This window comes from Pan paniscus, chromosome 1, assembly GCF_029289425.2.
Source record: "Pan paniscus chromosome 1, NHGRI_mPanPan1-v2.0_pri, whole genome shotgun sequence".
Taxonomy (NCBI): domain Eukaryota; kingdom Metazoa; phylum Chordata; class Mammalia; order Primates; family Hominidae; genus Pan; species Pan paniscus.
This window is the reverse complement of record NC_073249.2, coordinates 138071904-138088958: the sequence shown is the minus strand read 5'-3', so window position 1 is coordinate 138088958 and position 17055 is coordinate 138071904. Positions and strand designations below refer to the sequence as shown.

General features: G+C 39.7%; 1 protein-coding gene across 1 annotated transcript in view; it reads right to left on the bottom strand.

Annotated features, from left to right (window-relative positions):
• The window catches only part of GTF2B (general transcription factor IIB), a 39340-nt gene extending 28659 nt beyond the window's left edge, over positions 1-10681 (bottom strand). Inside the window, exons 1-2 of the mRNA XM_003808388.6 lie at positions 10294-10681; positions 6063-6169 (exon numbers count right to left, since the gene is read on the bottom strand). Coding sequence (XP_003808436.2) covers positions 6063-6169; positions 10294-10481 — 295 coding nt within the window. The 5' untranslated portion in view covers positions 10482-10681. The remainder of the gene's footprint in view (positions 1-6062; positions 6170-10293) is intronic.
• Between the last annotated feature and the right edge of the window lie 6374 nt (positions 10682-17055).

Below are 17055 nucleotides of genomic sequence, written 5' to 3'. Positions count from 1 at the left end.
TATTTAAAAAAAAAAAAAAAAGATACATACTTACCTCTGAGTTAAAACTGCCTACAGTACTCAGTACAATAACACTGTACAGGTTTGTAGCCCAGAGGCAATAGGCTATACTATGTAGCCTAGGTGTGTTGTAGACTATACCATCTAGGTTTTATTAAGTACCATCTATGATGTTCATATGATGAAATCACCTAACGATGCATTTCTCAGAACATACCCTCATCAAGTGACATATGATTTTAATGCAATCTAAATGTACTATTGATATATGACATTAATATATACAGGTGTTTATGTCATATATTGATTTATACTCATGCAGTGTCATGTTCAATTTAGGTATTTCCAACTTAATTTGCTTGATGATAGTCTCAGCAAAACAGAACTTTGCTCCTAGACTCTTCTACACCTGCCCTTGTTTGGTAATGGAATGGATTCTTCGCTTATAAGATATATTACACATTTAACCACAAATATCTATGAATGAGCCTACCGTATATTTTAAAATAAGTGTTGGTTATATTTTATGTCAGAAGAATCAGTATCAAAAAGAAATACTGTCATATATTATAGAAAGTAAGTTTTATTGGATATTTTTTCAGATCTCAAGATTTAACATGGTGTTTGATACTAGTAAGTCAATAAAAGCAAAAACAAAATTAACTTCCTTTGGTTTGATATAGCAGAAAAGTACAAGCAAAAATTAGGAATTCCAAGCACAAGAGAGCATACAAGTCTTGTGAATTGTATCTTCCTTTTTCAGTTGATTAATCTCAACTGTCTTGCTGGTTAAAGTGGAAGTGAGGCTGGTGGGAAGGCTGAAAATATAATGGGATACTTTTACATTATTTAAAAATGGGCCAGGTGCCATAGCTCACACCTGTAAACTCAGAACGCTGGGAGGTCGAGGCAGGTGGAACACTTGAGGCCAGGAGTTTAAAACTAGCCTGGACAACGTGGTGAAACCCTGTCTCTACTAAAAATACAAAAATTAGGTGGGTGTGGTGGTGCATGCCTGTAATCCCAGGTACTCAGTAGGCTGAAGCACAAGAATCGCTTGAACCCCGGAGGCAGAGGCTGCAGTGAGCGGAGATCGTGCCACTGCACTCCAGCCTGGGGGACAGAGGGAGACTCTCACTCCAAAAAAAAAAAAAAAAGAAAAAAAAACGCTACAGAGGTTAGGAGAGCTAAGAAGCTGAAATTATCTTCAATCTCATGCATGTCTGTCTCACTCGTACACATTATCAGTTTGATCTTAACACTGTGGAAGAAATGGAAGGCTCTCTAACTGAAGGGTTAAGCAAACATTTTCTGTAAAGGGTGACATAGTAAGTATTTTAGGTTTTGTGGGTCAAGAGGCAAAATTCAGGATATTAAGTAGGTACTTACATGTCTACTAATGAGGAAAATAAAATTCTCTTTTGGGGATCACATTTCACTTAATTGGAGTTCAAAGTTAATGTTCTCTATCAAAATCAATGACAAATGTTCATGTGTCAGTGATGTTGTGTTAAGAAGATTTTATGTATTTCACTTTCTTTTCACATAGACAAGTAATGCCAAATACCGATATTAATCCACAAGTGTATGATTTTAATTGAGCATATTTATTGCTTGGAAGGCATTCATAGAATTGTATTACATTCTTCTCCTGATAACGGCCTTTTAACATACTGTTACACTGCAGATTAGTCACTACCAACTGAAGGTTAGATGGAACCCCCTTAACTGTACAGTGAAAACAAATTTTGAAATATGAAAATTTCCTTTGCATTTGCATTCAAGTCTGAAAAACACTGCTGAAAATACAGCTTGAGCCTGGAAAATATATCTGCTGCAAATCTATGTGGTAATGAATATCCTATTTTAACTTCTGACACCACTGGAAGTATATAAAGTATATAAAAGTAATTTGACATTACTTATGATTCAAATGTTAACTTGTGAAATTGACTTTACTGCACTTTATGTTTCACAGAAAAGCAGTATTTTGCCTTGTAACTCTATGATGAATTCATTAAGACATATTAGCAAGTTTGCAGCAAAAGCTAATTTTCAAAACCATCCAGTGTTCAACAGTAGTAGCCGAAGGCAGTACTGATTCAGAAAAATCTTACTCTTGGCCCCTGAGTTCAGAAAAATCACAAAACTTTGCTACTGCTAAGTCACCAGATTAGTGTGTCATTAAGACAAGTCACCCTAACAGTATTTTGTTAGAAATATTCAGCTTCTATTTCTAACAAAAATGTCACAAAACTGGCTGAGCATGATAGCTCACACCTATAATCCCAGCACTTTGGGAGGTCAAGGCAAAAAGATCACTTGAGGCCAGGGTTCAAGACTAGCCTGGGCAACACTGTGAGGCCCTATCTGTACCAAAAAAAAAAAAAAAAAAAAAAAAAAAATAGCCAGGGTCCTGCTTGAGCCCAGGAGTTGAGGCTGAAGTGAGTCATGATCGCACCACTGCACTCCAGCCTGAGAAACAGAGTGAGACTGTCTCAAAAAAAAAGTCACAGAACTGATATTGATAGTTATGTGCACAAGAGTGAATGAAGTTCATTGTTCACAATTACTGGTTAAATAACACAAGGTAGATTAAAGTCTTCTCTAACAAAGTACTGCTGATGAATAATGTAATAAATAGGCTTTTTAAACACCTTACGTTTTCAATCTTGGCAAATCTGTCCCACTAAGTCTTCTGCTCCACATATTTTTACCCTTATCAGTTATAATAAATCTTAGCAGATTCCACTTCAGGTTATACTGAATTAACACTTTTGCAACTGCTTTGAAGCTATTTTCTCCTATAGCTGTTCCATGCAGACTACTCACTGGAGCTAGTTCTTCTGTCAAGCTCAGCACTGACTTTTTTTTTTTTTTTTTGAGACAGAGTCTCACTCTGTCACTTAGGCTGGAGTGCAGTGGTGCAATCTCGGCTCACTGCAAACTCCGCCTCCCAGGTTCAAACAATTCTCTACCTCAGCCTCCCGAGTAGCTGGGATTACAGATGCCCACCACCACGCCTACCTAATTTTTGTATTTTTAGTAGAGATGGAGTTTCACCATCTTGGCCAGGCTGGTTTTGAACTCCTGAACTCATGATCCATCCGCCTCAGCCTCCGAAAGTGCTGGGATTACAGGCGTAAGCCACTGCGCCTCGCCCAACACTGACTTCTTGAATAAACAACTGCAAAGCAGCAATAACATTGATCTAGTCATCAAGAGCCAAGGAAAAATACCTGAGCTAATTTGCCTTGACTTTTAATTGACTACTGATGTTTGCTCCACTGTCCTCAACTCTTCAAGCAACTGTTCTTGGTGAGATGCTAACAGTCTTAAATTTATTTTCTCTGCATACATTTCTTCAGCTGTTGCAATCAAATATGAATTAACTTATCATTGGTAAATGGCTTTCCTTGCTTGGCCAAGAAATAAGCCACTTAGAAACTTCAGTTGCAGCCTCAGTTTCATTCTTTTATTTTTGTGAAAAAATTCTGTTGTGTTAAGATATTCTATTTTACATTATTTTCTGACCATTGTTTTCCTGAGTTAGAAATACTCTGATGAGTGCTCAGTATGGTAATGTCCACGCTTACTGTATTCTTTTAACACAGCTATAGTATCATTGTGTAATAAACACAATGTTTTGCCATCTAATTCAGTGACAAAATAATCCATACTCCACCATGCCTTAAAAGCATGACATTCAAAGTTAACTTTTCTTGTTTTGGTGTGATGGATATGTAATGGTAATAAAAATAAATAAATAAAATAGTGCAGTATGGCAACATATGTGGCAATCAACATGTTGCTGAGTTATAACTGCATCACTGCAATTAGTATGCTGAGCAGCAGAAAAAAAGTGATGAGAGCTGCACGTGTGGTTTCTGTCGAAGCTACTAAGCTCTGCTGTTGTAATGTGAAAAGAGTTATATACACTATGTAAACAAGTGAGTGTTGCTATATTCCAATAAAACTTTATAGATACCAGGCCAGGCATGGTGGCTTACACCTGTAATCCCAGCACTTTGGGAGGCCGAGGCTGGTGGATCACCTGAGATCAGGAGTTCAAGACCAGCCTGGCCAACATGCTGAAACCCTGTCTCTACTAAAAATACAAAAAGTTAGCCGGGTGTAGTAGTGGGTCCCTGTAATCCCAGCTATTCGGGAGGCTGAGGCAGGAGAATCACTTGAAACTGGAAGGCAGAGGTTGCAGTGAGCTGGGATCACACCACGGCACTCCAGCCTGGGCAACAAAAGGGCAACAAGAGCGAAACTCCGTATCAAAAAAAAAAACTTTGGCCAGGCGCAGTGGCTCACGCCTGTAATCCCAGCACTTTGGGAGGCCAAGGCGATCGTATCACCTGAGGTCAGGAGTTCGAGACTAGCCTGACCAATGTGGAGAAACACCGTCTCTACTAAAAAAAATACAAAATTAGCCGGGCATGGTGGCACATGCCTGTAATCCCAGCTACCTGGGAGGCTGAGGCAGGAGAATCACTTGAACCCGGGAGGCGGAGGTTGTGGTGAACCGAGATCACACCATTGCACTCCAGCCTGGGCAACAAGAGCAAAACTCCATCTCAAAAAACAAACGAAGAAAAACCTTATAGATACTGAAATTTGTATTTTCACATGTCCTAAAATATTATTTTTGATTTTTTTTTAACCATTTAAAAATGTAAAAGCCAGAATTAACAAATAGGCCATATATAGGTTGTACTTTGACGACCCCAGATTAAAATTTTATTATTAGCCAGTCTTCTAGACTACCTAAACGTCAGTTTCTTTATCTGTAAAATGAAGATAATGGTAGTACTCACCTCACAGGTTTGTTGTGAGGATAAACTGAGTGAATATGTAAATCATTTAGAATAGTGCCTAGTATATAGTAAACGTATTAGCTATTAATATTCCTTACTCAGCAGAATACAGTTGCAAATGATTCTCAATTCCTATTAGCAACTCTATACTTTAAAACTCCCATTGTAGGTCTGAGGCAAGCAGCCTTCTTGGACCAAGTAAGACAAGTCCACAGTATGCCACTACTAATGCTTCTGTTATACTGCCCACAATCCTTCTAGAATTTTCATTCTTAAGTAATTCAAACTGCTAAATATTACCCCTATTCTCAGATGCTGCAACTCCACCACAAGAATAATTTTTGAACAGACTATCTGTAGTCTAAAGTTCTGCTGCATATCTAGATTAATGTGCAAGTAGGAAAAAGGTGAAACTTTAAGTGTTATTTTTGGCAATAATTTTATACTAGATATTCATCAATAGATGATTCTGTATAAAAGTTATAACAAATCTTCTTTTTGACTAAAAGGCTTTAGGTGGGACTCAAAAATCATGTTTATCTACTTCCCAATGTATAAAAAGGCCATAAAAGTTTGATTACATTTATTCATTATTTAATATGCATGAGTGTCAGCCCATCTCTCCAGTCCTCTACCAAATATTTCAGACTAAGGACTTACGAAATTACTGGGGCCTTTTCGTTTCTTCTGGATTAGCTCCCACCCCACATTATAAAAATATACATTTGGATATACAATAAAATATATCTCTGAATAAGTTTACTCGTTTCTGTTTCTTAATTTTTTTTTTTGCAATAAATTATTTGTTGGGGAAGAAAGTCAAAAATGTGTTCATTAAATGATAGTTTGGAAACTATGCAAAAGTGAAGGACCCTAAACATTATTTTTTATTTTTATTTTTTTGAGACAGAGTCTTGCTCTGTTGCCCGGGCTAGAGTGCAATGGCACGATCTTGGCTCACTGCAACCTCCGCCTCCTGGGTTCAAGCCATTCTCCTACCTCAGCAGTTGGGATTACCTCCTGAGCAGTTGGGATTACAGGTGCCCACCACTACGCCTGGCTAGTTTTTGTATTTTCAGTAGAGATGGGGTTTCTTCATGTTGGTCAGGCTGGTCTCGAACTCCTGATCTCAGGTGATCCTCCCACCTTGGCCTCCCAAAGTGCTGGAATTACAGGCGTGAGCCGCCATGCTTGGCCTCCTGAACAGTAATTTAAATTAAAACCATAATAACAACTCACCTACAACCAAGCCACATTCAGGACAGATCATATCACCAGCTCTGTAGTCCTCCACTAAAATCGCATCTGGATGGTTTGGACATGTGACTCTTGGAAGAGCATCCAAACTAAAAGAAAAAAGTTGTATTTTTACATCTTCCCAACCAACATGTATCAAATTAATCTTCTGGGATGGGGGATGGGGAAGACAAAGATTGTGAACGTTTTTTCATACATACGACTGTAACACATATAAGCTAGATTTTCAAAGTAAACATCCCAGTTAGGTTATTTTAAATTCCAGCTAGTAACTGGCAAGTAGTTTCCACTGGAATTCTTATTTTATTGTGGAAGGCTTTCAAAACATAAATAGAAAATAATTGTTTCTTCTCTTAATATGTACGCCAGTAAGACTTTTAAAAATGTTGATTAGCATAGTAATGACTAGTTACCATAATAACCTGCAGCATTTACATTACCATTCAGTTTGTGCTCTTTGCCACTTATTTCTCTAGTCAGAGAACAATTTCTCTCTGTATTTTTCTACTTATTAACTACTTTAGTAAAAGATTTAAATAGTACACTGAACCCAGTAAGTATAGAAATGAGGGATGGTAGAAGTTGCTCTGCTGAACTTAAGACTTGATGATTTCCTTTAGTCCAGAATTGAGTTATTGAATTTATCATTCAAGAAATTGTTTCAAAAGCTACTTGTTATCTTTGATATTAATAATTAGCTCAATTTATTTTGAACAACAAAGCAGTTTGCAGAAGACACATTCATCTTTTTTTGACACATTAATCTTAAATGATCTGACAGAATCAGCTGTAAAAGCAACAAAGATTTGATCATTATTTCAGGGGGTATGACCGCACAATCATAAATTCTTGGTATCACTGCAAATAAGGCCCTTTTAAAAACCATTTGAAATACAATAAACGGTTAGGTTATGGACATCAGATACACGTAAAAGACAAAATCAACTGTTCTTATAGTATGTAAATAGTATTTGTGGTTTGGGGTAAAGTTTCTCATGCTAGCAAATACAATTCAGAATGTTAACTCTCAACTCAGAAGGTGGTATCTACGGGAAAACTGATAAAATAATCCATATTTCCCCCTAAACTTATCTAGTCAGCTTAACTAGAATATGTCTTGAATCTTCTCATTGGGAACACGGGGGGATGAGTATTACTTCATATTTGTGTTTATTCCATAAATTCCTCTAAGGAAAGTATTTTAATAAATTATGACAAATAAAATTAAACAGTTGATATAAATTATGAAAAACCATGTTGAAATAAAGGAAAATGTTAGCAGAGTAACAGTAATTACAAATTAGTAAAAGAGGAGGCCATGTGCAACATGTGCTAAGAACTAATATCTCTGCAGTATTAAAAAGTAGATAGAAAACTATAGTTTGTGTAATGATACAGAAACATCTCAAAGATACGAAGAGTGAAGAATAAGGTAGAAAACCTATACAAAGCTGAAAAGTATGAACTAACCATACACCATAACATGGATGAACCTCAAAATACTAACAGAATCTAGACAGCAGAATACATATGCCATTTATGACAACTTTAAAGCAGGCCAAATGAATTGATGGAGTTAGAAATCAGGATGTGGTTTTCTCAAAGGAGGGGGAATGACTGAGGACAGAGACTTTGCTAGTGTCTTAGCTAGTGCTAGTGGTATCTGATTTCCTTACCTGGGTAGTAGCTATATGTATGTGCTCACTTTGTAACTGAGCTGCCCACTTTTAAAATGTGCTAACTTCATTAAAAAAAGGTAAAAGCAAGGTAGTGAATGGAGTTTAAATTAGGTCACTTTCGTGGGGGAAGAGAGGTTAGAACTATTCCTATACATTTGTTAAAGCATAAACACTAGGAAAACACCAAGAGACTAGTAATTATGGCTGATCCAGGGAGACTTAGATGGCTGGGAGCTAGGAAAGGAGGAAGACTACTTTTCATGGTTTTAGTCTATTGCAATTTTGCTTTTGGACCATTTGTATGTGTTACCTATCAAAATAAAAGTATGCCAAATTAGTAAACTTAATCAAATTACCCACAATCAAAAGAGGAACCATACAAATGGGGTGGTGAAGGTGGTAACAGAGAGAAACAATAGGGAGGAATAGAGAAACAACCACCACTGACATTAAAACGATTCGAGACTACTAAAGTACCAGATAATCCCAAACCCCATTTTTTGGCTGTCATTTATTGGGCATGGACTGTATTACTTGTGTTACACATTTATTATTGTCAATCTCCACAACAATCCTGCAAGAAAGGCACTATTTCACATTTAAAAGATTATGCTCAGAGAATGATTTGCCTGAAGTCATGGAACTAATAAGTGGCGGAGCTTACATTTGAACTCAGAACATTTGTACTCCTCTGTGAGGACACCAGCCAGTTTCATGGCCTAGTGACAATACACCTTCCTGAGGGAAAAACATGCAAAAGGTAGAAATATTATATTTAGGCTGGGCGCAGTGGCTCATGCCTGTTACCGCAGCACTTTGGTAGGCCAAAGCCGGAGGACTGCTTGGGCCCAGGAGTTCGGGACCAGCCTGGGCAATGTAACTAGGCCTTGTCTCCACAAAAATAAAAATTAATAAAATTTAAAAATAAAAAAACTAGCCAGGCACGGTGGTGTGCACCTATGGTCCCAGCTACTCAGAAGGCTGAGGTGGGAGGATCACTTGAACTGGGGAGGTCATGGCTGCAGTGAGCCATGATCGTGCCACCTGCACTTCAGCCCAGGCCTGTTCCATAAAATAAAAAATACTGCATTTAACTTTCTTTGTTGTCACTGATAGAAAAACTTGAGCAATAACTGCTATGATACATAAATTGCACATATCTAGAAAAAAATTGCAGACTTAAAAAGCCATGATAGAATTAAAAAAAAAAAAAAAAAGCCACGGTAGAATTTTAAGTCGTATTTGAGTGATCTGGGGAGCCCAAGTTTTCCATTTACCTACAAGGAGGCCTTACCCGACAGAACAACACCCAGATAGAATGACTGAGCATCCAATCCAAGAATCAGAATCAGTAAACAAGAGTGTCACTGGCTTTATGAGTTCTGTTCAAACAGTATATTAGCTAAAGCTGCCTCCCACCCCAAATTCTTTTTTTCTAATCATAAAATGTAAGTCTTGGCAGTTACTAGAAAAGGCTATTTTGTAAAAATGGCTTTCACTGTGAAATTAACCAATTCCACAGATTATAGCAGGGTCAGAAAAATAGTGCCAGAGTTCCAGAAGCTGTAGAATTAATCTGATACTTTCAACACAGGATTAGTTAACCAAAGGCCAGGTGTGGATAACAGGAAACAGGTTGTCTTAGACTCTACACTCTAACACTACTCTTGGAAAAGTCAACATTGGCATGACTTAGTTTACACTTATGCAAAAATACTAATATCTACCTCACAGTGGTAATGAGAGACATAATTAGGGTCTGCAAGCATTTTTCAGGTCACAAGATTAAAGGCTGTTTCTGAGGGTACTGCATGCATTTCCTGTAGATATGAGTACAATGCATTCTTAAATATATACTAAAAAGCGACCTCCCAGCACATATAACTAATTTTCTTTGGCAAGATTTTCTTCAGAAGTACACAGGCAACGATATTTGTAAACAAATCCTTTAGCAGGGAACTAATCAACTCTTCCGATGGCTCTAGTTTCCACTTCCGAGGCCCGCTGTGATGGTAACCAACCAGGTTCCATCTGGCTTACCAATGCTGACGTTCCCAACTTCCTAGCTGTCAGATCGATAGGAACCTGAAACTAACTGTTTCCCGTTCCTTTGAAAACGAGAAATTACGGACCCTCGGGTTGTTTGGGCCGTAGATGAAAAAAACAAGCGCCGGGGGGGGGGGGGCCGCGGGGGAGGAGAGAAGGGAGGGTGGGAGGAAGAGAAAATAAAGGGAGATTGAAATATTGGGAAAAGATAGGGCAAGGACTGGGGACACAGAAGCCCACCAGGACCCACATAGGGTGATGTCTACATAAGACTCCAGGGCAATAACGTCAACAGCTCGGTAACCCCTGCGACACCCTGACAGTCCTGCCGTCTGGAAGTGCCTTTGTCCCGGCCCGTCGGCCAGTCCCGCCGCTTCTCTCCCATACCCCTAGGCGCTCAGCCCTACGAGGCTGCCCGGAGGCCGCCTAAAAGCCGGCGGCGCTCGCGCCCGCCCCTCAGCTCGCCGGGCTCGGCGGGACATACTAACCGGCTGGTAGACGCCATCTTCACGGCGACTGCGGTGCCCACAACAAGACACAACAGACACACCGAAAGCAGGAAGCGAATGTGGCGAAGAGACGCGCAGAGATGAGTTTTTATAGACGACTCACCCACGCAGTCGTAGCAGAGCAGGGCTACGGGTCGGGAGAAGGGCCAAGAACAGTGAGAGCCCATACGTCACGTGCTTTGCGATTTATTACGTTCTTACTCCGTTTCTGTAATTTGCTATGTTGCTAAGCGAGTCAACGTAACTACCTAGGAAAAGTCTCATGGGAACCCTGCAAAGGGGCTACAACAGAGCTACTCTCAATCTGACAGTTAAAACACAAAGAAAACCCTGGCTTCGTAGTGGTGCCAAAGCCTGCATCCCTAATAGACTAACCACCCCTTCCTCTCCCACCTTCTCACGGCTACCTTCTCACGGCCACCACCTACCCCGCCCCCAGCCCCCCACCCCGCGTCAGGCACTCCCATTTGAGCCAGTTCTTAGGTGCCCCAAGGGTGATTCTTTCTAAGAAATTTGAAATAAAAGGAGAAACTCACTTAGGTCATCCAGAACAGGTGTCTGTTCAGGATCTGTCATCAGCTAGCATGTTGTCTTCTTAGGCACGTCCTTTATACAGGTCATGTAAGTTTATATAGGTTATGGTATCTTGCCTTGCATACCCTTTTAGAATTGGCAGAAGATGAAACAAAACTACGTGAAACCAATGTGTACACAAGAGGCACGACGATATGGGCCATGCTCTGATCATTTTTTTTTTCATGGCCTTTGTAACGTTGGCTGATAGCTACATATAGAAAACTTGCGAGAACATCTAGATATTGCAAAATATCCCTAGATTTATTAATTAGCCAAACTAACGTCAAAATTGTAATACCACTATTACTAACAACAATAACAGTTACTGGTGGAGAGTATTCACGTTCTTGGCGTTTTGAACAAAGAACTGGACACAACGCACAAACTAAGGAAAGAATGAAGGAATAAAGGCAGAGATTTATTGAAAACGAAAAGGTAATACCAGCTCAAGAGTCCTTTTGCAGAATTTTCGGGGGTTTAAATACCCTCTAGAGGTTTCCCATTGGTTACATGGTGTACACCCTATGTAAATGAAGTAGTGGCTCCACAATCAGTCTGATTGGTTGTGGAAAGCAACCAATCAGAGGCTAAAGTGAAGTTACAAAGTTACACTCCTATGCAAACGTCTGATTGGTTGCAGAAAGCAACGAATTAGAGATACTTTCAATTTCACATCTGCCACACGGCTAAAGTGTGTGTGTGTGTGTGTGTGGTTGTGTAGTGGGGAGGGGGTTGCAAAGGGAGTAACGTCTGGTTCTTTTGTTACTTAGGTGTGGAAAGTTGGGGTTTTCCTTTTTTTTTTTTTTTTTTTTTTTTTTTGAGACGGAGTCTTGCTCTGTCGCCCAGGCTGGAGTGCAGTGGCGCGATCTGGGCTCACTGCAAGCTCCGCCTGCCAGGTTCACGCCATTCTCCTGCCTCAGCCTCCCGAGTAGCTGGGACTACAGGAGCCTGCCACCACGCCCGGCTAATTTTGTTTTTGTATTTTTAGTAGAGACGGGGTTTCACCCTGTTAGCCAGGATGGTCTTGATCTCCTGACCTCGTCATCCGCCCGCCTTGGCCTCCCAAAGTGCTGGGATTACAGGCGTGAGCCACCGCGCCCGGCCGGGGTTTTCCATTTGATTTAGTTCTAGGAAATCAGTGTGAATCTGCCTTAGGTTCCCTGCCTTCAGACAGTATTCTCCTGCGGCAGCACTTTGCTGACAACTATTCTTGAAAATACGGGGATTGGTATTTTCATGGTGGTTTTCATGGGGCTGAGAACTTAGAAGATAATGACTGCTTCCTTCATTTGGGGATGGGATTTAAATGTAATGGAGCACTCATTGTTTTCTTGAGAAGGTGGGAGATACTAGCTTCCTTAGAAAGAAAAAGGGGTGCGAGAGGCAGGATTTTAGGAACTCAAATCTAGGTGGGAACCGGGGAGCATGATTTCTTTTTTCTTTCCCAATCCCAATCTTCTATTTTGTAATTCTGTAATTTTAAAAACTTGACTGTACTCTTGTGGGGGTTTTTTCCTCCCTCAATATTTTTGTCAAGTGCAACCAGGAAAGGACTTGGGGGTGCTGCACCTCAGTCCAGTAGAGGTTTCATGGTAAAGCATCTTAACTTGGAGAAAGAGGAGGAATAAGACAACTGTGCATCTCTTAAGGATCCAGAACATGGACCTGCACCTAGTGGATTCATGGTAGGCATTCAATAATGTTTGTTGAAGGAAGAAATTGAAACCCTAGAAAAGGGAGGCAGCACTACTGGTTAAATTAACTCCTGCCCCACCTGGAGAGTCTCTTGTCTGTCATAAACTTGTAAGAATTTCTTTTGTATTAAAATAGAAGGCACCTTAGGTAAGCCATTCGTTTTCTTTTGTTAGTACAGCACTGGCAATTTACAAAGCATTTTAATCAACATAATCCCATTTAATATTTATTATTGATCTTGAGGTTAAAATACACACACACACACACACACACACAGAGCTGGGGTTTTATCACTTGGGAACCAATAACCTAACTAGCATTCACCAAAACTTCTGGTTTGTATAATAATTGTTACTTAAATTAATTATGTAAATTAAAATGATTTAAAGCAATGGTTTAAATTAATTCATCTTTTTACTTAGAAAGTTATTCGAAAAGTTTATATCACTACTGTGAAATCTCAAGTTGATGTGCTATAGTTCATTTTAAGTATAAAATGTTTTACATGACTAATAAATGATTCAAAAATGCTTGTGACCCACCTGGCATCGTGAATCACGCCTGTAATCCCAGCACGTTGGGAGGCCGAGGCAGGTGGATCACCTGAGGTCAGGAGTTCAAGACCAGCCTGGCCAACATGGTGAAACCCTGTCTCTCCCAAAAATACAGAAATTAGCCAGGTGTGTTGGCACACACCTGTAGTCCCAGCTACTTGGGAGGCTGAGGCAGGAGAATCGCTTGAACCCAGGAGGTGGAGGTTGCAGTGAACCAAGATTGCACCACTGCACTCCAGCCTGGGTGTCAGAGCGAGACAACATCTAAAAAAAAAAAAAATGCTTGTGACCTAGCTAGATTTCTTTTTTAAAAATCAACTTTATTGAGATATAATTACATGTAGTAAAATTCACCTGTTTAAAATTTAATGATTTTTGGCAACTGAGTTGTACAACCATCCCCGCAATCCTGTTTTAGCACATTTCCATCATCCCAATACGATCTTTTATGCCCATTTACATTATATGCCTATCCCATTTCCAGCCCCATGACCCGCTAATCTCTCTGTCTCTATGGATTTGCCTTTCTTGGGCTTTTCATATAAATGGAATCATATGATACGTCGTCTTTTGTGTCTGGATTATTTTACCTGTCATAATGTTTTAGAGGTTCATTAGATTTACCTCATGGTTTCACTTTTGAAAACATTTTTAAGTGTCTGCATGGTGATGTTGGAGAAGATGGCAATTCCCCAACTTAAGCAAGGCTTCAGAAATATTTGTTTGGAAATTAAAAGACATATTCTGTTGGACTAGGAAGAACAGAGGATTTGATGGAATGTATGAACAGACCAGATCCTGCTAGACTCTTTTGGAGATGGAAAAAGATGCCTAGGATATTAGACAAGCCTCATGTGCCTGGTGGCTATAAGACCATATGTATTGTTCCTAAAAATGTGAAGGTTTTTTAAATTTTTCAGATTTTAAAATTATGTTTGAGAATGTTCAAACACAAAAATGGGACAGAATAATGGGAATAATATTATAAATCCCAATCATACCCATCATCCTGATTAAACAGTTATCAAGATGTTGACACATTTGTTTCATGTATCCTTCTCTTTACTTCTCCGTTTGCTGAATTATTTTAAAACAAAGTTTATCTATTACCTGAACCCATATATACATTTATGTACATCTCTTAGAAATACGGACTTTTAAACCTTTTTTACATAGCAATATAATACTTACCAAGTCACCAGTGATATCTTAACACACCAAATTTTCAGCTGGAGCTGGTCCTGGGCCTGCTTCTTGGTTTGGTTTCACCAAGCAAAAGAGTAAGGCCCTGCTGAAGCCGAGGCAGTGCAATGGGGTCTGGAAGCCAAATTTCACCCTTCCAATATGAGAAATATCCCTCACCCCTACTTGCCCCTCCACAGTATTATGAGGGTACCTGCATTGCAGTGCATAGAGGCGAAGGGACTGGGAGGCTGGTGGAGCATCATAGAAATTGGAGAGCAATGTAGATTGCTTATCATTTGGAAGTTGGCTTTATTATGTCTGCATCTAAGTTTTTCTTTTTCTTTTTTTTCTGAGTGGAATAGATCTCTAACATGCAGGTTTTGCAGTACAGGTGTCCAAGGTTGTATTCTTAAAAATAGGACAGCTACACTTTTCTATTTTTAAGAATAATACATTCCTCACACACCTAATGCTGTGTAGTAGAAGCTTGGTGGGAGGGAGCCAGAGAGTGAAAAAAAGAGGGTCCCTGGAGAAGCTACAAGAAATAGTTGAGTTCTTTGAAGTAGGCTCCATCCAGGTCTTTATGCATCAGGCCTCTGCCAGGCACTTCACATTTTATCTTATCTACTTCTTAGTTATCTTGTCAGGCAAGTATTATTATTATTTCGCTTCTAAAGGCTTAGAGAGGTCAAGTAGGTAAATTTCCCAGGGTCACACAATAAGTTAGTGATGTAGGTTGAATTCACAGCCAGAAACGACTGATTCTAAAGTTTTCCTGCTTATGGCTGCCCATGGTGGCTCACTCCTGTAGTCCCAGCACTTTGGGAGGCCAAGGAGGGAGGATCATTTCAGCCCAGGAGTTTAAGACCAGCCTGGCTAACATAAAGAAACCCCATCTCTACAAAAAATATAAAAATTAGCCCGGTGTGGTGGCACGTCCCTGTAGTCCTAGCTACTTGGGAGGCTGAGGTGGGAGGATCACCTGAGTTCAAGGAAGTTGAGGCTGCAGTGAGCTGAGATCATGCCACTGCACTCCAGCCTGGGCACAAAGTGAAACTCTGTCTAAATAAAATAAAATAAAATAGGCCGGGCACAGTGGCTCACGCCTGTAATCCCAGCACTTTGGGAGGCCAAGGTGGGTGGATCACAAGGTCAGGAGTTTGAGACCAGCCTGGCTAATATGGTGAAACCTCATCTCTACAAAAAGTACAAACATTAGCCGGTTGTGGTGGTGGGCACTTGTAGTCCCAGCTACTAGGAAGGCTAAGGGAGGAGAATCACTTGAACTCAGGAGGCAGAGATTGCAGTGAGCTGAGATCGCACCACTGCACTCCAGCCTGGGTGACAGAGCAAGACTCTGTCTCAAAATAAATAAAATAAAATAAAATAAAATTTTCCTGCTTCTATGCATGCATACCATATAACTGTGATTGCAAGACTATATTTTAAGGCCCAAATTACTGTGCTGTGGAAAATACAGATTATATTTGTAGAAGTATTTACCATCTCTTTGATTTTTAAATAAGGGCTATAAAATTGTATTTAAATTTAGGTAGAAGTAGTAATCAAAATTAATAATCGTGATATTAAGAATAGTAGCAATCATTCATATTGTATTTATTTATGTGCCAGGTACTATTTTAAGGCTTTGCATATATTAACTCATTCAGTCTTTCCAACAACTTTATAAGTTGAGTACCATTATTGTCCCCACTTCACAGATGGAGAAAGTGAGGTACAGAATGGTTAAGGAACTAGCCTGAATTACATAGCTAGTAAATGGCAGAGCTGGGATTGCAGCCCTGACAAATTGGCACCAGAATCCACGTAGTATATCTCCTAATAGCAATACAATGTGCAGAAATATAGATACACAGATTTTAAGATCAAGAAATAGATTCCACAAGAAGTGTAACTGCAGCAATCATGTGGACTTGATTTTATGGGGCAGCTGTGATCCAAAATATTCTAGGCAGTTGTCTGCACAAGGACACTTGTGTTTGTCGGATCATGTGCTCCCTAAACTGAAATGTGCTTGGCTCATATCCCATTGCTAAATGTACTTGCATGCGTGATCCTGAATTTAACTGTTGTATTTGTTTCTTTACAGATTTATTTGAAACTCTGGTTTGGTGGTTAATACTAAGTGTCAACTTGATTGGATTGAAGCATGCCAAACTATTGATCCTGGGTGTGTCTGTGAGAGTGTCACCAAAGGAGATTAACATTTAAGTCAGGGGGCTGGGGAAGACAGACCCACCCTTAACCTGGTGGTCACAATCTAGTCAGCTGCCAGCTGCTATAAAGCAGGCAGAAAATCCTGAAAAGGTGAGACTGGCCTAGGCTCCCAGCCTCCATCTTTCTCCTGTGCTGGGTGCTTCCTGCTGTCAAACATCAGACTCCAAGTTCTTCAGTTTTGAGCTTTGGATTGGCTCTCCTTGCTCCTCAAGCTTGCAGTCAGCCTATTGTGGGACCTTCTGATCGTCTAAGTTAATACTTAATAAAATCCTATATATACACATATAGTTAGTGTGTGTGTATATATATATGTGTGTGTATATATGTGTATATATATGCGTATATATGTGTATATATATGCGTATATATGTGTGTGTGTGTATATATATGTATATATACGTATATATAGTTAGTTCTGTCCCTCTAGGGAACTCTGACTAATACAGATTTTAGTACCAGGAATGGTTCTAGAGGAACAGAATATTAAGGATGG